This window comes from Neofelis nebulosa, chromosome 5 (genome assembly GCF_028018385.1).
Source record: "Neofelis nebulosa isolate mNeoNeb1 chromosome 5, mNeoNeb1.pri, whole genome shotgun sequence".
Classification (NCBI taxonomy): domain Eukaryota; kingdom Metazoa; phylum Chordata; class Mammalia; order Carnivora; family Felidae; genus Neofelis; species Neofelis nebulosa.
In genome coordinates, this window is record NC_080786.1 from 99592669 (window position 1) to 99620279 (window position 27611).

The 27611-nt window shown below is 37.9% G+C and overlaps 1 protein-coding gene across 3 annotated transcripts in view; it reads left to right on the plus strand.

Moving 5' to 3' along the window:
- CFAP44 (cilia and flagella associated protein 44) overlaps positions 1 to 27611 on the plus strand; it is a 158351-nt gene that overhangs the window by 7326 nt on the left and 123414 nt on the right. For all 3 annotated transcript variants that reach the window (XR_009262176.1, XM_058731393.1, XM_058731394.1), the window contains 8 exons: positions 4441 to 4596; positions 5131 to 5290; positions 9140 to 9302; positions 13808 to 13910; positions 18634 to 18850; positions 21279 to 21393; positions 25141 to 25305; positions 27242 to 27397. Coding sequence is in view for 2 of the 3 variants with exons in the window: in XM_058731393.1 (XP_058587376.1) it covers positions 4441 to 4596; positions 5131 to 5290; positions 9140 to 9302; positions 13808 to 13910; positions 18634 to 18850; positions 21279 to 21393; positions 25141 to 25305; positions 27242 to 27397 (1235 nt within the window). In the remaining variant the exon portion in view is untranslated. The remainder of the gene's footprint in view (positions 1 to 4440; positions 4597 to 5130; positions 5291 to 9139; positions 9303 to 13807; positions 13911 to 18633; positions 18851 to 21278; positions 21394 to 25140; positions 25306 to 27241; positions 27398 to 27611) is intronic.

Consider the following 27611-nt stretch of genomic DNA (forward strand, 5'->3'; position numbering starts at 1 on the left):
AGAAGTTACTATCATCTCTATGTTGATAATGATCTCTCTGCAAATCTGGTCTTGCTCTCTCCTGTGAGTCTTTACTGAACTTTTCTAATACAGTATAGTAGAAAGAGCTGGACTTTAGGTTTGAGGCCTGGGTCTACCACTTAGAGACACTTGATCTGGAATAAGTTATTTTACCTCTTTGAGCCTCAATTTTCTCACCCATTAAGATGATAATTGTGAGTAGTTTGAGGATTAAATTGGACAACATATGTAGAAGAATATCATATACTGCAAATAAAACAGAAACACCCTGATACCAAAACCAGACAAAGACATTACAGAAGAAGAAAACTGCAGACCAATATCCCTGATGAAACTAGACGCGAAAATCCTCAACAAAATATTAGCAAACCACATTCAGTAATACCTTAGAAGAATCATTCACCAGGATCAAGTGGGATTTATTCTCAGGATGTAAGGATGATTCAATATTTGCAAATCAATTAACGTGATACATCATATTAACAAAATGAAGGATGAAAATCATATGAATACCTTAATAGATGCAAAAAAGCATTTGACATCCAGAATCCAACATCTCTCAACAAACTGGGCTTAGAGAGAACATACCTCCACATAGTAGAGGCCATGTATGAAAAAAATCCATGGCTAACATCATGTTCAACGGTGAAAAACTGAGAGCTTTTCCTGTAAGATCAGGAACAGGATGAGAATGTCCACTCTCGCCTCTTTTATTCAACATAGTACTGGAAGTCCTAGCCACAGAAATTATACAAGAAAAAGAAATAAGAGACATCTATATTGGTAAGGAAGAACTCAAATGGTCACTATTTGCAGATAACATGATACTATACATAGAAAGCCCTAAAGATTTCACAAAAAAACTTTTAGAAGTAAAAAGTGAATTCAGTAAAGTGGCAGGATGAAAAATTAATACCCAGAAATCAATTGTGTTTCTGTACACTAATAATAAAATAGTAGAGAAATTAAGAAAATAGTCCCATTTACAATTACACCAAAAAGAATAAAATACCTAGGAATAAACTTAACCAAGAAGGTAAAAGACCTGTACTTTGATAAGTATAAAACATTGATGAAAGAAATTGAAGAAAACTCCAACAAAAGGAAAGATATGACAGACTCTTGGATTGAAAGAATTAATATTGTTTAAATGTCTACATTATCCAAAACATTTTATAGATTCAATGTAATTGCTATCAAAATACCAACAGCATTTTTCACAGAACTAGAACAAAAAATACTAAAATTTCTAAGGAACCACAAAAGACCTTGAATAGTCAAATCAATCTTGAAAAGAAGAAAGCTGGAGGTATCATAATTCCAGATTTCAAGATATACTACAGTAATCAAAACAGTATGTTACTGCCACCAAAATAAACACATAGATTAATGGAACAGAATAGAGACCAGATATAAACCCATGCTTTTATGGTCAATTAATCTGTGATAAGGGCAGCAAGGATAGACAATGGGGAAAACACAGTCTTGTCAACAAATGGTGCCAGGAAAACTGGACAGCTACATGCAAAAGAAGGAAACTATACCACTTTCACTTTCTTACACCATACAAAAAAATGAACTCAAAATGGATTAAAGACCTAAATGTGAGACCTCAAACAATAAAACTCCCAAAAGAAAATAGAGACAGTAATTTCTTTGACATCAGCCATGGCAACGTTTTTCTAGGTATGTCTCCTAAGGCAAGGGAGACAAAAGCAAAAATAAACTATTGGGACTATATCAAAATAAAAAAAACTTTTGCAGAGCAAAGGACACCATCAAGAAAATCAAAAGGCAACCCACTGAATGGGAGAAGATATTTGCGAATGATATATCCAATAAAGGGTTAATTTCTGAAATATATAAAGAATTATACAACTTAACACAAAAAAAACCCAAAACAACCTGAAGACCTGAATATTTTTCCAAAGAAGGTATACAGATAGCCAACAGATACATGAAAATATGCTCAATATCACTCATCACGAAGGAAATGCAAATCAAAACCACAACGAGATAGCTCCTCACACCTGTCAGAATGACTAGATGCAAAAAGATAAGAAACAAGTGTTGGCAAGGATGTGGAGAAAAAGGAACCCTTGTGCACTGTTGGTAGAAACATAAATTGGTACAGCTACTGTGGAAAACACTATGGAGATTCTCTCCACAGAGACTCTCAAAAATTAAGAATTGAAATACTTATTATCCAATAATTCTACTACTGGGTATTTACACAAAGAAACCAGAAATACTAATTTGAAAAGATCTATGCATGCCTATGTTTATTGCAGAATCATTTACAATAGCCAAGATATGGAAGCAACCCAAGTGTCCATTGATAGAGGAATAGAGAAGATGTGATACACACACACACACACACACACACACACACACTGGAATATTACTCAGTCATAAAAAGATGAGATCTTGCCATTTACAACAACATGGATGGATCACCTAGGGGGTATAATGCCAAATGAAATAAGTTAGAGAAAAAAAAAGATCATATGGTTTCATTTATATGTGAAATCTAAAAAGAAAACAAATGAATAAACAAAAAGAAGAATCAGGTGATCATATGATTACTATAGCTACAAGGTATAATTTAATGTCTTATTTAAATCTTATGAATTTGAATGTTTTTAACACTAACTTTTCCCAGTAAGGTCCATTATGAAACCAGAAAGTAAATGAATAAATAAAAAGCAGAATCAGACCTATAAATATTGAGAACAAACTGATGGTTGCCAGAAGGGAAGTGGGTGGGGAATGGGCAAAATGGGTGAAGGGGAATGGGAGATACAGGCTTTCAGTTTTGGAATGAATAAGTCACAGGAATAAGTCACAAAAGGCATAGCATAAGGAACACAGTCAATGATATTGTAATGGCATTGTATAGTGACAGATGGTAGCTATATTTGTGATGAGCATAACATATAAAATTGTTGAATCACTTTGTTGTACACCTGAAGCTAATGTAACACTGTATGTCAACTATACTAAAAAAATAGAATAAAATGTGAGGAATTGTGTAAAAGAATTTTTAAAAAATGGCTTGCTCTTTCTGACAGGGCATCATGGTGTTAGGTGTCATAGGGGAGTCTTGACTTTTGTAGCTCTAATCCTAAATACAGTTTCAGAAATATAATTTTGATTATTCACCTAGAGGAGACCAGGTCCTGGGGAAATCAGTTCATTCACAAAATTGACATTACACTATTTCAATGTATCTGAGACATATCTGGTAAATCCATAATTTCTCCATATCATGTTTTATTTGAGGTGTTTATCTCCTCTTGCTTGGACTCAAGCCTTTCTGTTCAAGTCTCTCTCCATACCACCACTATAATTATCTTTCCAAAAAACATGGTTATATCACTGTCTTCGAAACTGTTAGTCTGCTTCTTATTTGATTTTCCATTTCCACTTTTCTCCACTCCCTAATTTCTGACCCAGGATTGTCTACCTTTTGGTGTCCAGTCCTTTGCAGCATTTTCCTAGGTGGATGGATTTAATAATAATGACCCTTTGTCTAGCACTGCCTCAGGATCTCCCCTTCTATGTCAGATCCTTACAGGGGATGGCCTGTCAAGTGTGGTCTGACCTTGCACTCAGCTCATAAATTAGTTCATATATTGTGGTTCTTAGTATCCCAAATGATAACCTGAAGTAATTTGCTGGTATCCTGAAACCCTTTTTCTTGGTCCTGTGAGAAGAGGTATCTCTTCTGGTTTGGCCACATTCCTGATAGCTCCCCCATGCACGCTTTTTTTTTTTTTTTTTTTTTTTTTTTTTTGCCTGGAGACCTGACCCTGTTCTCAGGCTTGCTAAAATATGAGCAACTTCTTACCCTTTGGAATTCTCATGCAGAGTGAACCAGTTTCTGGGTTGTCCACTAAGTAGAGAGATTAAAGTTGACTCTTCCCATACTCAACAAGAGGTAGAGTTTCTCCGTTTGGTAATAGAATGATTTTGGTTTTGCTAATTTTCTCTATTGTTTGCTTGCCTTTTATTTGATTGGCTCTTGCTTTTATTTTTATTATTTCTATGGCTTCTATTTTCTTTTTTGCTTTTTCTAGATTCTTGAGGTCTGAGTTTTGACTTTTCTTCTTTTCTTATATGTACAAAAACTATAAATTTCCCTCTAACCATAGCCTTAGCTGCATCCCACAAATTTGGATATGTTATATTTTAATTATCACTTAGTTTAAAATATTTTTAAATTTCTTTGTTGGTTTCTCCTTGATCCACACATTATTTTTAAATGTTTGATTTCCAAATATTTGTAGGTTTTCCAGATCTTATCACAGTTTATTTTTAATTTACTTCTGTTGTGATCAGAAAATATGAGCTACTTTGGAAATAAGAAAATGTTGAATTCAAGATTTAGAAATTATTAAAACAAATTACTTTTAATAGCTGCTATGAAAGAGGATTACAAACTTTTAGAAGATGCCACAGAAGAAACATTTACCGAAGGGAGAGAATCACGTTTAGGCGATGATGATTATTCTATGGAACAATTGGAAGGAAGTTCAAGTTCATTTCAAGATGACTATGTGGAGAGCATTGCAGGTAAGTGTTACTAGTTTCCTATCTGTAATTGTCACTGTTTTAAAGACAAATTGCCCCAAATGAACAGTTATAAATCCATAGAAATAAAAATTTTCAGGATATTTTGCAGTGATAAAAGTAAGAGCTTGGAACATATTCTAATAGGGTAGCATCTCTGGAGCTGTAGATTACATTTCTGAGGATCACATACAGGACTCTCATACTTGGTTTTCTGGGGGTTGGATGATCTCAGGAGTGCTCTACCCTGGATTAGTGAATTATAACTCTCCTTTGGAACTGATTGGGAGTTGCTGTTTGAGACTGCAAAACCATGACCAGAGTTCAGCATTCACCTTTTGTTGATTTCTCTTCCTCCCAAGCACAGGGCCATGTTGGTTCCTCTTCCCATGCTCACTGGTAGGTAGCATCCCATGTTCAGGCCACTTGTAGTACTGCTAGAGTATTGAGGGGTACGTATATTCCTCCTGTCTTTGTGAAATACAATTTTAGGACTCACCAGATGCTCTTTTTAGTTAAAATATTTTATTTTTTTAGAATCTCGGTATATGGAAACCCCAGCTCCAGACTCAGAAAGGGCAGAGGAGGAAGTTAAGAAGAAAATATCAGAAAACTTCTTCTATGATTATGCAGAGCTGATTTCAATGCCTTTTGTGACTCCGGATTCGAACATACCACTGGATCTTCTCACACTTGTGTATCCACATATGTATAATTTTTGGATTTCAATTTCTTAGGTCAGGGATCGGCAAACTGTAGCCCATGGACCAAATCTGGCCTCCGGTCTATTTTCCTAAATAAAGTTTTATTGGAACACAGTAATTCTCACTCATTTTCATTTTATCTGTGGCTGCCATCACACTACAAGGGCAGAATTAAGTAGTTATAACAGAAGTCACCTGGCCCACAAAGCCTAGAATATGTACTATCTGGCCCTTTATAGAAAAAGTTTGCCGATCCCTGTCTTAGGTAATTCTAAGAAGCTTGGCCCTTAGAGAAGCTGAGATAGAAATACGGGACCTTAATTTAAACTAACCTTTTGTTGATGCTAAATAACCATAAAGAGAAATGATACTTTTCTGGCTGTTCTCTCATGAGACATGATGTAAAGGAGATCAAAAGGCCTCTTATCCTGGTTTACATCCTCTACCAGGCTGGCATCCCTTTCTCAATGCCTACCAAGTTAAAATCATTGATTTCTTAAAACACTGATACAATTGTCAGACATTAGTACTTACACATTATTTATCAGATGAGTATAGAGAAGACAACCCTGAGGAAGTAGGGCACAAAATAACACACTTTAATTGGTCTGGAGAATAAGAGTCCATGAAGAATTGTAAAGGTGGGGATGATTAACAAGGGGATTTAGGGTTTGCTGTCACTGTATGATGTTAGGTTTGTAAGGTGGTTAGGAAAATATTTCCATTAATGCTCTTGGCTAGCAGTTTGGTATGCCTACCTTCAGATGACCACCACATGGCCTGAAACACTGACTGGCCTCTTATAAAAGTGTGCTTAAAGAGGAGGGTGGTGTACTCACTGACTCAGTTTTGCTTTTCATATAAAAATAGAACGTGTTATTATAGCTTCTGTTTCAATCCCAGGTGTAACTAGAACTAATTCACCTTGAATCTTATAACCTGGAATTTTCTCTTTTGAGGACTTCTTTCGTATATGTCATCTTTGGGCAAGTTGCTGATAGAAGTTATGCTGTTGCCTTCCTTCTAGCCTATTTGTTTCAAATGAGGTGGTTTAGCAGTCACCTGGAAGATTTTCCTGAAATACACATGCTCTGATACCTTTCCTGGACCTACTGCATCATTTCTGTGTGTAGAGGGACTTGGGCACATGTAGTCTGAAAAAGTTTACCAAGTACTTTTGATTGTGTTGCCCTCTCCCAGCCCCCAACACTGGAGACTTGTTGCTCCAGGATACAGGGATCTCTGTATTAGAGAGATATGCTGCGATTCCAGATAACAAGTCAGAGTGACCTTGACTTTTGACTCGATATATGAATTACCTCTACTGATGCTGGATGAGTGGCTGTATCTGCTATAGACTTTTCATGAACACTTTCAAAGCCAAGGAAGTCACAAATTCTGGATAGCTCACATTATTAGCTCTTGCAGGCCTTGAATCAAAAGCTGCCTCTCTGGAACATCTTGCATTAGACAGTTCTACTCTCCAGGGTTGGAACAAATATGATCTCTATTTCTTGTGAGAAGCTCCAAGGGGAAGTTAGCTGTCATGTATCCCCTACACAATCCTTTATACTTTATTAATTCAATTGAGTCAACTTCAGTTTCAAAGTTCAGTGTCTTGTAAGTCAAGAAATGTGTCATGTATTACATATTACCTAAACCATAGCATAATTTATACAAGATGTATTTAAACACGATTTTAAAGCAAGGGTCCTAGATGCTCATGAACAGACAGTGAAGGCCCTGGGTCTCAGATAAGAAGTTAAGAAAATGCAAACCAGAAGACAGGATGGGATAAAGCAGAAAGGAGTTGAAGGTATAGCAGAACACAATTTAACATCTTCAAAGCTCTGGTTAGGGGATCCGCTGTCATCTGGGGTTAAAAGGGAAGGATCAGACTCTAGTTATACATTAATTAATTCATTAATTAATGCATCCAAGAAATGTTTATTGAATGCCTCATAGGCTCAAGACACTGCACTAGGCATTCTAGGAAGTAGAGATGAGCTATGAGAAGAAGCAGGTTGTAATTTGGAGGGGGAGAGTTTGGGAAGTTACAGTCTCACCCATTCTGCATTTGAAAGGGACTTTGATCAGAACAGCAGCAGGTAAAAGGGAGTCCTACTCTACCCTGAAATTAGAGATGTTAATACCAGATAAGTGATTTCCAACTGTCACCCAAGACAGTGAAGAGATGGTAGCCATTTCCACTCTCAGTTATTGACACACTATTAGCCCTCCAAGTGCTACACTGGCACTGGGAAAAGAGGAAGGAAGAGGAGGAAAGAAAGGTGAGAGCAGCAGTTTGGGGAAAGGGAAAAGGAAGGTAGGGGAAACTTCCTGCCCATACCAGGAAGATGAGGAACATGTGGATCCCATTCTTTATTTGTAAGGAGGCCTCAGTACCCATGAGGTCTGAATAGCTTCATCAAGATCTTTGGATCACATGTTCATTTGCATTTCTTTTTTTTTTTTTAAGTTTTAAGTTTGTTTGTTTGTTTGTTTGTTTAGAGAAAGAGCATGAACAGGAGAGGAGCAGAGAGAGAGAGAGAGGGAGAGAGAGAGAATCTCAAGCAGGCTCTCCTCACTGCCAGTGTGGAGCCTGACATGGGGCTCAAACCCACAAACTGTGAGATCATGACCTGAGCTGAAACTGAGAGTTGGACGCTTGATTGACGGAGTCACCCAGAAATTATATATAAAAATTAATTTTAGGTGTTCGTGTCTTTAGTGAGTTGATAAAATTCCCTTTTCTTGAACAGATAAAAAAGCCCTGAAATATTCTCTTTTTCAATTTAACTCTTAGACAATGAGGTAAGTATAGTTATGTATAGTTGGTTAATAGTTTGTATATACCTCACAATTCAAATTGCATTAATTAAAATTTTCTCCTTTTTTACATTCTATATATTCTTGCTAATAATTCTACATAGTTTTTTCTGTAAAAATATTCACTTACAAATAAAAATAATGCTCTAAAATCAGAATTTATTTTTTTAAACAAGGGCAAGAAATAAAGATTTCTCCAATGATCCTTTAACTTTTGTGTTCAACGGTAACTCTTAGAAAATAAGAAACCATCTACTTAAGATATACTATGTAATATGTTTCTTTTGCAAACTATAATGTTTTGATAGATTAACCTTATTTAACTTACTTATTACATTTATATCTTAGGTTATATTAATTTGAACTTGAACTTGAATTAATTTGAACAATGTACATTTAAAAGATGTCTTATAAAAAGTTCGATTATTTTAACCTTTATTTTGAATTAGTGCAGATTTACTGTATAGCATTAATATGCACACACACACACACACACACACACACTCATCTATACACCTATACATATTAATGCACTCAGAAAGGAAATGTTAGCATATTTATTATATATACTTATATACCATATACTATTTAGTCCATTTTCATAATTCATATGAATTAAATTTCAATTATATTTATGTAGATTTATTACAACATGTAATATTACTGGTGTTTCAGGATTTCAAAACGTGTCAGAATTTTAAACAGCTGGTCTTTCAACATCATGAGGCCTTTTTGATACTTTTACTTTTATAAAATTAATCTGCTTTCAGGATTTCCCTGGGAAAATTAAAATATTGACTAAATCAGAGTATGAGGATTTTCACTTAATTTGAAAGCAAGGTTGCATTAGTGACAAAAAAAAAACTCTTGAGTTTCAAAGTAAAATGCAACTACTTCAACACTGAGTCTTTATTGAAGGGCACAGAGTTTAAAAACATATTTATTACATTGCGTTTCCTGTCTCTAGAATGGTTACTTTGTGTCACTTCTTTTCCTTAACAATATTCCCTCAGTCATTCCTTTGGTTATGACTGTAGAAAGCGGGCCAACCTAAAACTTCTGGACAGCAGTACTGTGATGTACATCGCTGGGAACCAGCTGATCCTTTTGAATTTGAAAACCAAGGAACAGACCTACCTGCGAAGTAGCAGTGGTAGAGGAATTGGTGTTATTGGGGTACGCTGTTAGCGACTTCGGAAAAAATTCCATCCTTTTGTTTGTTTCTTCTGTGGACCAGCCAGGCTGTCAGATGCCAATACCATGGGCAGGATGCCACAATTGCAGGAGATGCAATTCTAAGGCATTTTCAAGTCAACAATTGCAACCACTCCATTCATTGACATTGTCTCTGTGCAGTATCATACTATCACGTTAATAATACTATCATTTTACCAATACTTATGTTGCAGATAAGAACACTGGGGCTAATAGAGGGTAAGTGGCTTCCCACAGCCATCAAGTTTTTACATATTAATGCTATGTTGCTATTCTGCAAAAATACTCAAATGAATGGCACAGATGATAATTCAAATAATAAATAGAGATAAGTGCCAGATAAGATATAAGTATATGGTTGCACATTAAGAGATCAAGTATAGATTGTACGTTCAATAATTTTGAGCAGTTGACAGAAGGACTTGTATGTGATTTGAGGCTGTCTCTTCCTTCCTCTTCAGGTGCCTGTCTCCATCAGTCACCTTTTTTCTTGTACCTTCAGCCTCTACTTCCTTAGGGTTTTCATCCTCAGCATTAAAGCACACTAAATCAACTTGTTCTCACCTTAAAAGTCTCCTCTCTAACCATGTATTCTCTTTACACTGACTTTTGATCTTCCCTTCAAAGCCAAGCTTCTGCTGTCTTTTTCCCTATCACCGCACTGAAATTGCCCTTACTAAAGTGACCAATGGCCCTGAATAGCCAAATCTGAAGAATACCTTTCTTTTTTTTTTTTTTAAATTTTTTTTTTCAACGTTTTTAATTTATTTTTGGGACAGAGAGAGACCTAGCATGAACGGGGGAGGGGCAGAGAGAGAGGGAGACACAGAATCGGAAACAGGCTCCAGGCTCCGAGCCATCAGCCCAGAGCCTGACGCGGGGCTCGAACTCACGGACCGCGAGATCGTGACCTGGCTGAAGTCGGACGCTTAACCGACTGCGCCACCCAGGCGCCCCTGAAGAATACCTTTCTAACTGTATCTTATCTGACCTCTCAATAGCAATTGGCCCCATGATTGCGCTTTTATCTTGACCTTTTGCTTTTTACTCTGATTCTTAAAAGTAGGTGATCCTTAAAAGTCCCTAGACCTTCTCTCACCAATAACAGCCTGAGAAGCACATCTTGGTGTCTTTAGAGTCATGAGAGGGCACCTGTTCAGATTAGGCTGCGTGAGACATGGAGAGGAGGAGAAATATGCAGGATTTGGGGCTCATACAAGCTACACTTCCGTAGCAGACATTCAAAGGGTTTTTAGAAGGATCATGAACCAAATAGAAGTCTGCCCTGCTCTTGCCCTGCCTGTCAGATGTGAGCAGCCCATTCAGAACTAGAAGGTGTAGGGGTGACATCACCGTACCCTGTGGAGGTGGAGGGCTTCTGGCAGAAAGGCTGATGCAGCTCCAACAGAGAGACTGGGCCAAGCTAGCAGGGAGTAGTGGGAAATGCTCTTGAGTAGACTAGATGGTAGTGTAGCTTACCTGGTAGGATATTTAGATTAAAAGTGGAGATGAGTGGAGAGGTTTGGAAGATTCTTGCTCTAAGAAGCGAAGCAGGAAGATGAATGGGAATGGAGAAGGTAAGGAAAATCAGAGATCCACAAATAGAACTTAGACTGGCTACGGAAACAGGAAATGGTGCGATGGAAGGGTGAAGGAGAGTCTCATGTTTCTGTCTTCCTTGATCATCTATGTATATATAGCAGGTGTAAATAGTAAAGTCCCTGTCCTCAGCAAGAATTTATTATACTACATTGTGAGTCCAACACTAACTCAGAACATGCAGGGATTTAAGTGAAGAAGCGTTCGTGACCTCTATGAATTCAAAGAGTTCAAAATCCATCCAAAGAGACAGGACTCATATCAAAAAGCAGAAAAACCATAAAACTAGAGGCATAAAAGTACATGATCCTGTGGCACCAGCTGTATGCAAACATAGGCCTAGCATTAGTGTCACAGGTTCCATGGAGGGAAGTCAGTCAGGGGCCACTCTGAGGTGTCCTTAGCCCTGAGGTCCACATCATCTGCAGAGTATGGAGAAACAGGGAACTATCACTTGTTTTTCTATCACTTTATGGCCAATAGTAGTTCTGAAGTTTCTATTTTGTTATACAATAAGTTGGCCTGAGGTCAGTAGTTAGAGGTGTATTGTGGTCAAGAATGTTAATCCTAATCCTCATCCCCGCCTGGTCTCTGGGCAGTTGTATGTCCACAGGGACTTTTCTCGGAGTGTGTTGAAGCCTGGATAGGGGTGGGGATTTTCCTCAACTGGCCTTGTCGGTTCATTCTTTCTGAAACAGTTATCTATTGTGGATGAGAAGCACTCTCGCAAGGCAATGGGAAATCTGTGAGAAATGTGTTCTGGGGGCATATCAACTGTCAGAAGATAGGGTGAATCTGTATGTTGAGTATAAAGTAAATGACTCATTAGTTCCTAATAATTAGTTCCTTATTAGTTCCTCACTAAAAATAAAACACCAGACTCAACCCCACAGAGCTTCTGATCTGAAAGGGCTGAAACTTTTTCACTTACTATAGGCAAGATGCAGAAGAGCAAAAGATTTGCCTGAATTCTCATTCAGATTTCCGTGACCACATATCCTATACAATATTCTCCCGTAAATAGGCATCTAGAAAAACATATACCTTAACACATTTCCCCCTAAGTTCTTGGTAGCTACTGTTTTTAATTTTTTTTTAAAGATTTGTTTTTAAAAAGAGAGAGTGAGTGGGGCAGGGGCAGAAAGGGAGACAGAATCCCAAGCAGGCTCTGTGCTGTCAGTGCAGAGTCTGATGTAAGGCTTGAATTCATGAACTGTGAGATCATGACCTGAGCTGAAATCAAGAGTCGGCATTTTAACCAACTGAGCCACCCAAGTGCCCCAGTAGCCACTTTTTTTAGTTCCACTTTCTTTTTGGCTCCAACACCTGGCTTGAATCCTACCTCTCACATTTGCCAGCTGTATGACTTCAAGTTACTTAGCCTCTCTGTGCCTATTTCCCATTGGTAAGATGGGAATGATAATGGTATTTGAACTCACAAGGTTGATGTAAAATTTAAGGGGATTAATTCATATAAAACTTAAACAGTGTCTGGCATATAATAAGCACCCAATAAATGTTGATTATTCTCTCACTGAGTGTCCATCCTATAAACTCAAGCCTTGTTTCAAGCTGAAGGGATGGGTGTTTACTTGACTGGAAGAATAAAAGACCAGTTGTCAGTAAGAAGACAGCTTATATCGGTCTTTTGGCCCCATGTGTGGGGAGAAGAATGTTATCTTGGGTACCAGAATTTAGAGTGCAATCCTCTAAGGGAAGCTCCTGGCCCCTAGGTATAAAATCAGGAGTTGCAAAATGGTAAGTGAAAATAAGATTCTTTTAAAATCTATTTATTTGTTTGTTTATTTATTTATTTTGAGAGAGACTACACAAGCAGGGGAGGGGCAGAGGGGGGGGGAGAGAGAGAGAGAGAGAGAGAGAGAGAATCCCAAACAGGCTCCGCACTGTCAGCACAGAGCCTGATGCAGGGCTCAGACTCACAAACCATGAGATAATGACTTGAGCCTAAACCAAGAGTTGCATGCTTAATCGACTGAGCCACCTGGCACCCCTGAAAATAGAATTTTATAAAGCACAATATGTGTCTTAAATAGTTTGTTTTCAAAGCAGCCTAGTTTTATTTTTAGGCTATCCATTTACTCTTCCTGCACATTGGCTTACCAATGAACAAAAATAACAAGAATAAACATACACTTCACAATTCATATGGCTGTCATTCGAAATGCTAAGCAAATAGTTTATCCACAAATATTTACTATTTTTTTCCTCTGCATCTGGCTTGGAAATATAGTATCTTTCTCACTTTTAGTAAGTTTATATCCATTTGTGGTAAATTTGTCCAAGGTGAAATTTTTTAAACTGAGATGGAACCTACTCTGGAAACATGAGTTTTTCTGTACAAAAATTTAGGTTGATTTATTTATGCAGGGTAAACAATTCATCTAACTAGGTTGTTCTCAAAGAGTGATTCCCAAGCCGGCAGCATCAGCATCACCTGGAACTTGTTAGAGACGTAAATGCAAATTTTGGGGCCCCTGGCCCTCAAGTACTGAGTCGGGAACTCCGGTGCTAGGGCTTACCCTCTGTGCCTTCACGAGCCCTCCCTGTGGTTCCGACACACTCTAATGATTGAGAACCACTGTTCTAGCTCTCCTGATGGCAGTTAAAATAATTGCAGATGTAGAGATGACTTAATTAACAAAAGCAAAACTTAAAATGAATATTCGTAAAGGCTTCAGTTTAAATCACATCTGTTACCAAGTATGTATCAGATGCCCATTTTTTTTTTTTTAGTTTTCTGTTGGAGTGGATCCTAATAAATGATAAAATCACAGATACTGCATTAATAGGGCTATTTATAAGAAAATCTTCCTTTTATTATTTAAGTGAGATTTTACTTTTTATAGGTTCATCCTGATAAAACTTACTTCACTGTCGCTGAAAAAGGAGTTTTCCCAAAGATTATCATCTATGAATATCCTTCTTTGAGGCCCTACAGAATCCTTCAAGGTGAGCCCACTACAACTTTTGAAATACTCCATGTTCAAGGTTAATGATATTCAGGGTCTTCCAGAGAAACCGAAGTAGGAGGAGACAGAAGAGAGATTTGCTTAAAGGATTTGCCTCGTGTACTTATGGGAGCTGGCAGGTCTGAAGTTTGTAGGGCAGGCTGGCAGGCTGGACGTTCTTGGGCAGGGGTTGATGCTACATGTTCAGGTAGAATTTCGTCTTCCTCAGGGAAACTTCAGTTTTGACTTTTAAGGACTTTCAACTGATTGAGGCCCACCCAGATTGAAATAACCTCACATAAAATTAATCACCACCATTTTCGTGTAATTTTGTTTTCCATATAATTAATTTTAGTAGTTAGTTTTTTAAAAAGACTGCTTTTTGGAGCAGTTTCAGATTTACAGTAAAGTTAAGGGGAAGGTTCAGAGATCTCCCATATCCCTTTCCCCCACACATACATAGCTTTCCCCATTATCAACATCACTCACCAGGTACATCATTTACTGAAGATCAGTCTACATTAGCACATCATAATCACCCAAAGTCTACAGTGTCCCTTGGGGTTTACTCCTAGTGTCGTATTCTATGGGTTTAGATAAATGCATAATGATGTATATACATCAGTATATCATACAGTGTATTTTCACTGTCCTAAAATTCCTCTGTGTCCTGCCTATTCATAACTGTCCCCACCTTGGCCACCACTGATCTTTTTATTGTCTCCCCAGTTTTGCCTTTTCCAGAATGTCGTAGAGTTGGAATCATACAGTACGTAGGCTTCTCAGATTGACTTCTTTCACTTAGTAATATGCATTTAAGATTCCTCCCTGGCTTTTCATGGCGTGGTAGCCCATTTCTTTTTGGTGCTGAAAAATATTCCATTGCCTGGATGTACCCCAGTGTACATTTGTGTATTGAGGGGCATCTTAGTTGTTTCCAAATTTTGGCAGGTTGTGAACAAAGCTGCAATAAACATCTGAGTGTAGGTTGCTGCTGTGTGAACATAGATTTTCAACTACTTTGGGTAAATACCAAGAGCATAATTACTAGATCCTATGGTAAGAGTACGTTTAGTCTTGTAAGAAACTGCCAAGCTGTCTTCCAGAGTGGCTGTACCATTTTGCTTTCCCACCAGCAACGTATGAGAGTTCCAGTTGCTCCACATCCTCATCAGCATTTGGTGTCCTCAGTGATTGGATGTTGGCCATTCTAAATAGGTGTGTAGTGGTACCTCCTTTTTTAAGTTTGTGTTTCCCCGATGACGTAGAATGTGGAGCATCTTTTCATATGTTTCTGTGTTTATCTGCATATTTTTGGTGAGGCTACATGTTAAGGCCTTTGGCCCCTTCTGCAATTGAGTTGTTCATGTCTTATTGTTGAGCTTTAAGAGTTCTTTGCACATTTTGGATATGCATACTTTGCATAACAGTCCTTTATCACATATGCTTTTGCAAATTTTTCTCCCAGTCTGTGACTTGTATCATTTTCTTGACATTGCCCTTCTCAGAGCAGGTTTTCATTTTAGTGAAGTTTAGTTATTAGTGATTTCTTTTATGGATCATGTCTTTCATGTGGAATATAAAATGGCATCATGATACCCAAGGTCACCTAGGTTGTCTCTTACATTAACTTCTAGGAATTTACATTTTTTGCATTTTATATTTAGGTCTGTGATCCATTTTGAGTTAATTTTCATGAAAGATGTAAGGCCTATGTTTTCATTAATTTATTTGTTTCCTTGTTTATTTTTTGCCTATGGATGTCCAGGTGGCCCAGCACATTTGTTGAAGAGACTGTCTTTGCTCTGCTATATTGTCTTCAGGCCTTTGTCAAAGATCAGTTGACTGTATTTCTCTGGGTCTATTTTTGGGCTTTCTATTCTGTTCCATTTGTCTATTTAGTCTTTCCCCAATGTCACACTATCTTGATTACTGTAGTTGTATGGTATATTTTGAAGTTAGGTATTATCAGTTCAACTTTGCCCCTTTCACTCAGTATTATGTTGACTAGTCTGGGTTTTTTGCCTGTCTGTATGAACTTTAAAATCAGTTTGTTGATATCCCCAAACTAATAATACAGTTGTTTCTGCACATTATTAGATTCAATTTGCTAATATTTTGTTGAGGTATTTCACATCTATGTTCATGAAAGATACTGTTCTATCGTTTTCTTTTCTTAAACAAACTGTTATTTGTTACATCAATTAAGAATAGTAAAAATAAAAGTTTTTTATTTTACATTCACTTACTCCTTCTTCAGTGCTCTTCATCTCTTTATGTAGATGTGTGTTTCTGACCTATATTATTTTCCTTCTGTGCAGAGAACTTCTTTTAACTTTTCCTGCAAAGCAGGTCTCCTGGCAACAAATTCCCTCAGTGTGTGTCAGAGAAGTCACTTTTGAAGGATAATTTCATGGGGTACAGAAGTCCAGGTTGGTGGGTTTTTTCCCTTCAACACTTTAAATATCTCAGTCCATTCTTCTTGCTTGTGTGGTTTCTGAGGAGAAGTTGGATATAGTTTTTCATTCTTCTCTAGGTAAGGTGTTTTTCCCCTCTTGCTTTTTTCAGGAGTTCTTCCTTTATCTTCATTTTCTGTAGTTTTCTGGGCATTTATTCCAGTTAGTATTCTCTGAGCTTCTTGGATCTGTGGTTTGGTGTCTGATAGTAATTTGGGGGAAATTCTCAGTCGTTATTGTTTCACATACTTCTTCTCTTCCTTTCTCTTTTCTTCTCCTTTTGGTATTCCCATTACACATGCATTGTATCTTTTGTAGTTGTTCCATAGTTCTTAGATATCGCTTCTGTTTTGCTCTTCAGTTTTAAAGATTCTATTGATATATTCTGCAGCTCAGAGATTTCCTCAGCTGTGTCCAATTTACTAATGAGCCCATCAAAGACATTTTTCATTTCTGTTACAATGTTTTATATCTCTAGTCTTTCCTTGTTGTTCTTTCTTAGGATTTCCATTTTTCTGCTTACATTGTCCATTTGTTCCTGGATATTGTCTGCTTTATTCCCTTAGCATATTAATCATAGTTGTTTTATTTATTTATTTAATATGTATTTATTTTTGAGAGAGAGATAGAAAAAGTGAGAAGCAGAGAGGGAGACAGAGGATCCAAAACAGTTTCTGTGCTGACAGTACAGAACCTGATGTGGGGCTAAAACTCACGAACCATGAGATCATAACCTTAGGTAAAGTCGGATGCAACTGACTGAGCCACCCAGACACCCTAATCATAGTTGTTTTAAATTCCCAATCTGATATTTCCATATCTGTGCCATGTCTCGTTCTAATGCTTGCTCTGTCTCTTCGAACTGTGTTTTTTGCCTTTTTGTATGCTTTGTAGATTTCTCTTGGTAGCCAGACATGGTGTAGTGGATAAAAATAATTGCTGTAAATAGGCTTCTTATAACATGGTGGTAAGGTGTGGAGGGAGGGGAAGTGTTCTATGGTTCTGTGATTAGGTCTCAAATTTTTAGGGAGCCTCTCTTGACCAAACTTCATAAATGTTTCTTAGCAGTTTTCCCCCCTCAGGTGGGATGGGATGGCTAGAGGGGGCTAGAGTTGAGTATTTCCTTCCCCAGGTTAGTTAGGTTGGTTAGGCTTTTGTTAATTAGTTTCTCCTGAGGACAGGCCTCATTAAGAGGAGCAGAGTGTTCTCGTGTATTTCAATTTTTTTTTTAATGTTTATTTATTTGAGAGAGAGGGAGGGAGGGGGAAGGAGCCGTGAGAGAGGAAGATACAGATTCCAAAGCAGGGTCCAGCCTCTGAGCTGTCAGCACAGAGTTCGACACGGAGTTCCAACTCATGAACTGTGAGATCATGATCTGACTCAAAGTCAGATGCTTAACTGACTGAGCTGCCCAGGTGCACCTGTTCTGGTGTATTTAAAAATGGTTCCTATTCCCCTCTCCCTGCTGAAAGCCTGAGGGTTTTTTCTAGGTGTTTACTGTGGGGACCTGGTCAAGGTCCTGGAGATAAAGCTCACAATATTTTGAGGGCCATCTTATGACTGGGCCTCCCTGGAGTTTTTAACTCTCAGATTTGTCCATGCTGAGCCTCCAGCAATTCATCAGTGATAGTTCAGGTTTTGCTACCTGGCTCGGATATTTTGGCTATTTCTGCTGTGAGTCCCTGCTATAGTAAGTTGCAAATGCTCGTGTTCCCCTGTTGTATCTCTCCAGTCTTGTGAGCAGCCGTTTGCCCTGTGTCCTTCCCTCACTTAAGAATCCAAGAAGAGTTGTTGATTTTTTAGTGTGTTCAGCTTTTTATTTGTTGTTAGGATGGAATGGTGACTTCCAAGCTCCTTACATGCATAACCAGAAACCTGAAGTCCTCAATTTTTATTTGGTGAACTTTCCAGTGGCAAGTTTCTAATTATAGATTGATTTCTTTCTGCTATCTCACATGATTTTGTGTCCCCCTGCCCCCATTTCATAAACTGGAATGTGTTCTCAAAAACAATCAAAAGTGTTTTTCTCTTGCAAAATGTGATTAAGATTTCTTCACTCTCCCCACTCACGTAATATAATTCATTCTAAAGCCAAGGGTGATGAATGATTTTGGATTGTTTCTTTGGGGATTCTTGGCATTCTTTCATCAATGCTTATCACCAAGGATGCTTGCTTGCTCTCTCTTTCTCTCCTTTTCCTTTTCAAAAGAATACACTTTAGAAAATAAGTGTTGCCTCTGTTCATTGGCCTCCCATTCACCCTTTCAGATGGGACTGAGCTGGCTTATGCTTACGTGGATTTTAACTACGATGGTACCTTGCTAGCCTCTGTTGGCAGCAGCCCTGATCACACACTGACCATCTGGAACTGGAAAGAAGAACAGCCCATACTGAGGACAAAAGCTTTTTCCCAGGAAGTTTTTAAGGTTACTTTCAATCCTGAAGATGATGAGCAGCTGACTACCTCGGGATCAGGCCACATCAAGTAGGTTGTGTGACTGATACAGGTGCTGGTAGATTATCATTAATGATATTTTCTAAGAGGTGACCAGCTGGAGACATCTTTGCTGATGTTAACATTAGGATAATTTTTAAATGTGTTACCTTTAACTGTAGTGCTGCTTTTCTAATTGGATATGGGGATTTTCTTACCTGAGGGGCGCCTGGGTGGCTCAGTTGGTTAAGCGGCCAACTCGTGGTTTCGGCTCAGGTCATGATCTCACCACTTTGTGGGTTTGAGCTCTGCATCAGACTCTGGGATAACAGTGTGGAGGCTGCTTGGGATTCTCCCTCTCTCCCTCCCTCTCTGCCCACCCCCCACTTATGCTGTTTCTGTCTCTCTCAACATAAATAAATATACTTTAAAAAAAAAGACAGAATAGATAAAAAGAAGGGCTTTTATTTTATTTTATTTTAAAGAAGGGCTTTTAAATGTAGCCTACTGCCTTATAGGCTTTACCACCTCAAAGGGTTTGTATAATGTCTTACTAACATGGCATGTTGACTTTTCAGACCCACCATTAAACTTGTAGCAATACTGTATGATGGATAAGTCATTTTGACTCTAAACTCAGTCTTCATCTGTAAAATAAGAATTATAACAGAATCATTCCTAACCCAGGGCCCTCAATACTAAATTGCAACAGAGTCTACTGTTGATCTCAGTCTCTGGGTCTAAATTTCATGTCGTTTTCACTTTATCATATTCCGCTCTATTTTCTAGGATGGAATGGTTTTGTCCTGTTCTGTCTTCATTCTACCTTGTCTTAAGCATTTATCTAACAACCTTCTACCACCACCCTCGGACTGCTCATAACTAGATTTCCAGCGTCCTTTTTGAGAAAGACATTTTTACCTAAGTTTCTCTTAGTTCAATTTAAACCTGGCCCTATTCTTATTCATTCATTAGAAATATAGAATAATTGAACAGATTTTATTTTATTTTTTAATTTTTTTTAACGTTTTTATTTATTTTTGAGACAGGGAGAGACAGAACATGAACAGGGGAGGGTCAGAGAGAGGGAGACACAGAATCTGAAACAGGCTCCAGGCTCTGAGCTGTCAGCACAGAGCCCGACGCGGGGCTCGAACTCATGGACTGTGAGATCATGACCTGAGCCGAAGTCGGCCGCCTAACCGACTGAGCCACCCAGGCACCCCAAACAGATTTTATTTTTAAAAAAAAATTTTTTTTAACGTTTATTTATTTTTGAGACAGAGAGAGACCGAGCATGAACGGGGGAGGGTCAGAGAGAGGGAGACACAGAATCTGAAACAGGCTCCAGGCTCTGAGCTGTCAGCACAGAGCCTGACGCGGGGCTTGAACTCACAGACCGCGAGATCATGACCTGAGCCGAAGGCCACTTAACCGACTGAGCCACCCAGGCGCCCCTAATTGAACAGATTTTAAATAGAAACTTGGGGGAATTCTCAAGTAATCTTCTGCTAGCTATAGGCTAAAAATGTCCAATTCTTTTACATTTGCCCATCATTTAGTAAAGTGGATATTTTCTATGTACTGTGTCTTTGTAGAGAGATAGAAATGGAATAATTTCATGTGTGAAGTGCTATGAAAGAAACAAAGTATATGGAAATGTGTGAACAGAGGACCTACCATAGCCTTGGAGAAGGATGTTTGTTATTTAAGCTTTTGGCTTCATATTGGCTTGTTGATATCATCCATTATCTATTTTATATCTAGTTGGTAGACCAGATTCTTTTTCCTACATGGTTTTCATCATCTGACTGTTCATTGCTTAGACTATTAATAAGAAATATTAATGAATAAATGTTGATTATTACTGCTTTTATGTGCTAGGCACTGTTCTAAGCATTTTTCAATAATTTTATGAGGTTGGTACTAATATGCTCACTGTATACATGAAGGAATGAGGGCACAGTGTTATTTAGAAACTCACTCTTAAGTTACACAGCAAGTAAATTAGAATTTTTTGGAAAACTTTTACATGTTCTAAAATGGTAGTATCCAATAGAACTTTCTGCCAGGATGGAATGTTCTGTGCTATCCAACCTAGTAGACACTAGCTACATGTAGCTATTGAATACTTGAAATTGGCTGGTCTGACAGAAACACTGAGCTTTAAATTTTATTTAGTGTTAATTTATTAAGTCTAAGTTAAAATAGTCAAACTTGGCTACAGTTGACTGCATAGGACAGCATGAGTCTCAGATATAATATCCACAAAGGCAGGGAGTTTATTTTGTCTGTTTTGCTCAATGCTGAATTCATATTGCCTAGAGCTTTCCTGACAGGTAGTTGGTACTTAATACATATTAGATGAATGAATAAATGAGATAATATGTGACGATGAAACATGTAAATGCTTGGGTGATAATAAAAATAAATAAAGCCTCTTTGAGGTACATTCTGTCACCTTCTGGTTTGTTTACAGGTTCTGGGAAATGGCTCTAACATTCACTGGTCTCAAGCTTCAGGGTTCATTGGGTCGATTTGGCAAAACAGCCACTACTGATATAGAAGGTTACATGGAGCTCCCAGATGGGAAGGTGAGTGTAGCCACTATTCTACAATAATAAGATTATGTTTCCAAGTGATGAAAATAGATGAAAGCACATTATACATTGTGAAAAGCACTGCCAATGTTAGTACTAATGAATACTATAATTGTGAATATAATGAACATTTCATTTTGCTTCTTCAGATTATCAATTTTAATTAATATACTTCCACAGAATTGTTCTAATCCACATATAAATATTATTTTTGTTTTGTGTCTACTAAATATTATACAAACGCATAACATATTTAACATATTAACATAGTGACATATTGTCGCTTTTTATTATGTCATGGAGTTGCAGTGTTTATAATGTTTATCTTTCCCTCCTCTTTTGTCATGATGGTCCAAGAGGACTTCCTGGCTCAAAGTTGTATATAGTCTTGCAGCTTTTGTTTTTATTGTCAGATTATTATTTAGGAAGATTGAACCACCCTATAGTGGCTCCTACAGACCCACTGTGCCTGTTTATTCTGTAACATTGTTAGTTTATCTTCTCTCTTCCTCTTACAAAATTTATGGGCATATTGCCTATAGGGTCAGTTCTGCATTAATGATGCATTTGGCTTCCTATTAGGATGAGTTATATAGTATTATTTGTGAATGTCTCCGTTATAAGTAAATGCCAGCATACAAATATAATTTTGAGGAACAAAATGGGATACCTAGTAGATATTCTCTACCTAGTGTCTACCTAGTAGATATTCTCAATCTGAAATCATGTTGTGTGGGAGGAAATAACAATTCTTGAATGCTGGTTAAATACATATCCAAACCTATAAAATGATCATAAGTCATTTTAGCTTCAAATTCTGAATCCTACAAGAATTAAGCTAGGATAACGATGGTTAAAACATGCCACAAGATAGATCTTTAAAAGGTTCTGTAGGATTCATGTGTATGTAGGGAGAAAAGAAGCCATTTTATTTATTTTTAACTTGTTTTATTTTATTTTTTTTTAATTTATATCCAAATTAGTTAGCATATAGTGCAACAATGATTTCAGGAGTAGATTCCTTAGTGCCCTTTACCCATTTAGCCCATCCCCCCTCCCACAACCCCTCCAGTAACCCTCAGTTTGTTCTCCATATTTATGAGTCTCTTCTGTTTTGTCCCCCTCCCTGTTTTTATATTATTTTTGTTTCCCTTCCCTTATTGTTCATCTGTTTTGTCTCTGAAAGTCCTCATATGAGTGAAGTCATATGATTTTTGTTGTTCTCTGACTTATTTCACTTAGCATAATACCCTCCAGTTCCATCCACATCATTGCAAATGGCAAGATTTCATTCTTTTTGATTGCCGAGTAATACTCCAGTGTGTGTGTGTGTGTGTGTGTGTGTGTGTGTGTGTGTGTGTGTATCACATCTGCTTTATCCATTCATCCATCGATGGACATTTGGACTCTTTCCATACTTTGGCTATTGTTGATAGTGCTGCTATAAACATGGGGGTGCATGTGTCCCTTCGAAACAGCACACCTGTACCCTGTGGATAAATGCCTAATTGCTGGGTCGTAGGGTTGTTCGATTTTTAGCTTTTTTGATGCACCTCCATACTGTCTTCCAGAGTGGCTGCACCAGCTTGCATTGCCACCAACAATGCTAAAGAGGTCCTCTTTCTCCACATTCTGGCCAACATCTGTTGTTGCCAGAGTTGTTAATGTTAGCCATTTTGACAGGTGTGAAGTGGTATCTCATTGTGGTTTTGATTTGTGTTTCCCTGATGATGAGTAATGTTGAGCATTTTTTCATGTGTCAGTTGGCCTTCTGGATGTCGTCTTTGGAGAAGTGTCTATTCATGTCTTTTGCCCATTTCTTCACTGGATTCTTTGTTTTTTGGGTGTTGGGTGTTTTGGGTGTTTTGTTTGTTGGGTTTGGGTGTTTTGGGTGTTTTTTGGGTGTTGTTTTTGGGTGTTGAGTTTGATAAGTTCTTTATAGATTTTGGATACTAACCCGTTATCTGATATGTCATTTGCAAATATCTTCTCCCATTCTGTCAGTTGCCTTTTAGTTTTGCTGATGGTTTCCTTCGCTGTGCAGAAAAAAGAAGCCATTTTAAATGAGAGACACACAAAAGGAAATGTTTAGAGTTAGGAATAAATAGCTAATATTTGGAATTCTACTTAGGAGGGAGCATTTATGTTGGGAAAGAGTGGGAAACTAGGTTGAGAAGTATGGTTGGGTCCTAGTGTATGAGGAGATTAACAGCCAGGCAGAACTACTATACATTGGAAGAGTAGAGTTGAAAATGAAGTTATGTATTAATCTGGCCACAAAATGCCAAATGAGTTGGAGGAAGGAAAATCTGGAGTCAAGGAGATGACCTAAGAAGGAAGATATTACTTTCATTTCATTTTTCAGGACAAATGGAAAAAGAAAGCTAGACGTGAGTGACATTTCAGAAGGGAAAGTCTTCCAGGTATCAGTGGCTTTGGGTGGTTTTGTCACTGGACAGAAGAAAGCAAGTCGAGATAAAGATTATCCAAAGTTAGCTGAGGTTTAATAATAGGTAAACCAGGTAGAATGGATAAGATTAGTAGACTGGGGATGTAGAAAAGATGGAGTAAATTACTTGGCATGAAGGAAATGGGGTGCAGAATGCTGGAGCAGGCAGGCAAGAATTAGATCCGAGTTTCCCCAAAGGTCTTTCATGGAACATTAGTCTGCACAGAATCTCTGTAAAAATAAGAATTTCCTGATCAAATTCCTCTGTATCTAGAAACTTCTTTCAGTGACCTATATTAAAGTTTCCAGGGGATCCTAAAGAAAAGAAAGTTGTCTGATTTTGTTTATCCAAGCATATGTCTTCTGAGTTAATGTTAGTCAGAAGAGGAGCTTTTGAGCCAAGGTTCCTGGGTGAAAATCCTGATTCCTATTGGTATTTTGTGCAAGCCACTTAACTGTTCTGTTCAGTTTTTTTCTTTGTAAAATGGGGATAATAATAGTTAGGACTCCTATTGATCCATATGATTCCCTTGTGTGAATGAGGAAAACTATGTTTTCTGGGAAAATAAAGTGGCCAACCTGCATAACTGTACATGGTACCCTCAATAAATATACCTAGTTCATATGAGGTTTTAAGATTAATGTATGTAAAGTGCTCAAGTATCACTTGGCACAGAATCGATACTTAATTAGTATGACTTATTATGTAATACCAGTTAAAATTCCTAAGAACTAGTGTTTGGCGGTACATACTTGGATGTGCTGGATTAAGTGGATTAATAGGAACTGGTTCCAGATGATTGTTCTTGTTTGAAATTGGATATTATTATGCTATAATCTTCTGAGTTCAGTAATTTTTCTGAGTTCACAGTTTAAAAAACTTGTAACATTTGATATTATCACTCTTAAAAAGTAGAATCTCATCTATCGAGAGGTTAAAAATGTCTCTAATTTTTGACTCCGTAATTCCACTCCTGGATTAGGCCCTTAAAAGCTAGGTAAAGAAGGCTATTTCAGATATATTTGAAAAATTACCAGCAACTTAGAGCGTAATCACGGTGATGTAACACTGTGCATAATGCTAGGAGGAAACCCATCGCAATGTGATTAGTGCTTGTTTTTGAAGTAGTGAATTTTCATTTCTACATTTTCTTATTTTTCTATACTTACTTTGCTTCTCTGGATTATGTAAGTACAAAATCTTTGAAAATAAATTTCACCTGAATGTGAGGCATAAATATCCACGTTTGTCTGTTTTAATGCACATTCCTCCCTTTCTGCATCCCTGCCAGGTGCTCTCAGGGTCAGAGTGGGGCAACATGCTGGTGTGGGAAGGCGGCCTCATCAAAGTTGAGCTCTGTCGAGCTGCAAGGAAGTCTTGTCATCAGGGTCCCATTAACCAGATAGTGCTGGATGAGGGTGAAGTCATCACTATTGGGGCAGATGGATGTATTAGGGTAAGTTTTCTTGACGCTTGGTCAGGAGCGCCCACATCAAAGACTTACAGATCGCCCTACTGGTGTTATCAGATTTTTACTTCTCACAAAGGTCACTTTATAAAGGACATCTGTGGTCATTTACTCCTACGGCCAGTGCATTTAAAATCATACTTTCCTTGTGGTAAATATTTAAATTCTAGTCAAAATTAATTTATAGCATCTTAGCAGTGAAATTTTCTGAGGGGACCTTTTGTTATTTTGATTCTCTGGTTGAAATAGTAGTTTGGGAAAATGAAAACCTATTTTAGCAGACTATAAACAGTGGACACAGGTGTCCTTTCAAAACACACAGTGTGAATGGGTCATGTTTTAGGGATGAAAGTACCAAACATTCTTATTTTTGACTGAGGTTACTAACTAGAAATATACTCAAAAGTGAGCTGATAGGGTTTGCCTGTGGATACTCCCCTCTCTTTTCTCTTTACACTGGTGAACTCACTTGTCCTCCCCTGTGGACACTATCTTGCCCATGGTGGGCTAAGCTGGAACATTGCTCCAGCATCTAAGTCCCCCTAGTAGTTATCAGACCACTTCTCCCACCCACCCATGTATATGGACCCTGCTGCTGCTGGCAAACCTGGAGGCTTATGATTTGCCCTGTGGTCCTTTTGGCACATATTCCTACTGGTGCCTTTCCAAGAAAGTGGTAGTATTCTCTGGACTTTCCTTAGGAAGTATTATTTTCAGAAGTAAGACTGTATTTTAGAAAATAATCTCATCACCCTGTTGACATATATTGAGATTACAACGTCTAGCTATATCTCTCCCAGTCTGTCTTCTTACCATTGGCTTTTTGAACCCAAGTATAAATTTTTGCGTTTACCATATTAAATTTAATTTTGTTAGATTTTACTAATTGCTCTGGAAATTTTTATGTCCTTTCTTTTGTCATATAGCATATTTACTGTCCATCTAAGATATAGGTCACCCCAAAATGTCAAAATACCAACTGAAGGGAAATCTCAAGATTAAAGAAATTAAATACTTCACAGATGGTCCTTTAATGAACACCACTAATTTCAAAACTGGCTTCCTTTTTAAATGTCACCCTAATTTCTTTAGTCTTTTATAGTAAATCTCTACCTCTAACCCTTTGGGAAAAACCTAGCCCAACTCCCAGGAGTCCATCTGACCTGTGGATCTGGGTCTCTCCCCTGTGGGGCTAGTCTATGGGACAGCACCAGTCCTCCCTGAAGTTACTTTCCCTAAGGGTGAGTTATTGAGTATGGGTTAACGGGGTGGGGTGTGTCAACAGATCCATCCAGGGTGGGCTCTGGCACTTTGTGCAGGAAGTCCTTCTCAATCTCTCTGCTGTGTGAGGTGAAACTGCTCCCTCATGCTTTCCATAGTGTTCTGTTGTCTGTCCCAGAACAGCAATCCTTACCTGAATAGTACAGTCTAAATCAATGATTAAAAACACTTTCTCATGACAACCTCATCTACACACCTTTTCTCTGCTTGTAATGAGGATTGAGTATGGATCATGAAGTCTATTTCCCCTTTCCAGAGGCCCACTGGTAAAATCAAAACAGGGCTCATTATAGTGTCTTGCCAAATAACCAAACCATTTACTCCAAATGGCCACTTTACATGCAGAAAGACCTGATAGACCCCTTGACATCAAGTTTACTCTGGGCTAATTAGAATTTTTATCAGGCTGAGTTTTCTCACTAAAGCTCCATCCATACAAAGGAAACAATCATAATTTATTATCCTCCAGTTGGAACCAATATCCCAGGGGTTGAGTTTTGGCTGGTGTTGTCATTACCCCTACTCACTAATTTGCATGCAACAAGAAGAAATGACTTTTGAAAAAAAAAGTCAGAGCCTTTTCTTACAGAAAATGTAAATTCAGAAACTGCTGATTGATTGAAATATTTTCTTATTTTATAAGATCTGGGATTTTGAGACCATAGATACTGCTGACACTATAGACGAGACTGGATTGTTAGAGATCGAGCCCATTAATGAGCTTCAAGTAGGCAAGAATGTCAAACTCTTCTCTATGATAAAGATGAGCGACATGGGAAATAACATTTGGTTGGCTCAAGTAAGTTGCATTCTTCCCTCTTGGCTCTTTAAAGTTACCTGCACGTAAAATTAAAGTAGTAACAATTTATTGCCACTCTGTTACTAAGCCCATTTTACTATTAAAACTACTATTGATATATCCTTAATTTTGGTATTTGCTGCCCTACAAGCAATTCTCTACAACCGCATTGGAGATGTAGGATTCATTATAGCCACTGGTAAATCTGCCCAGT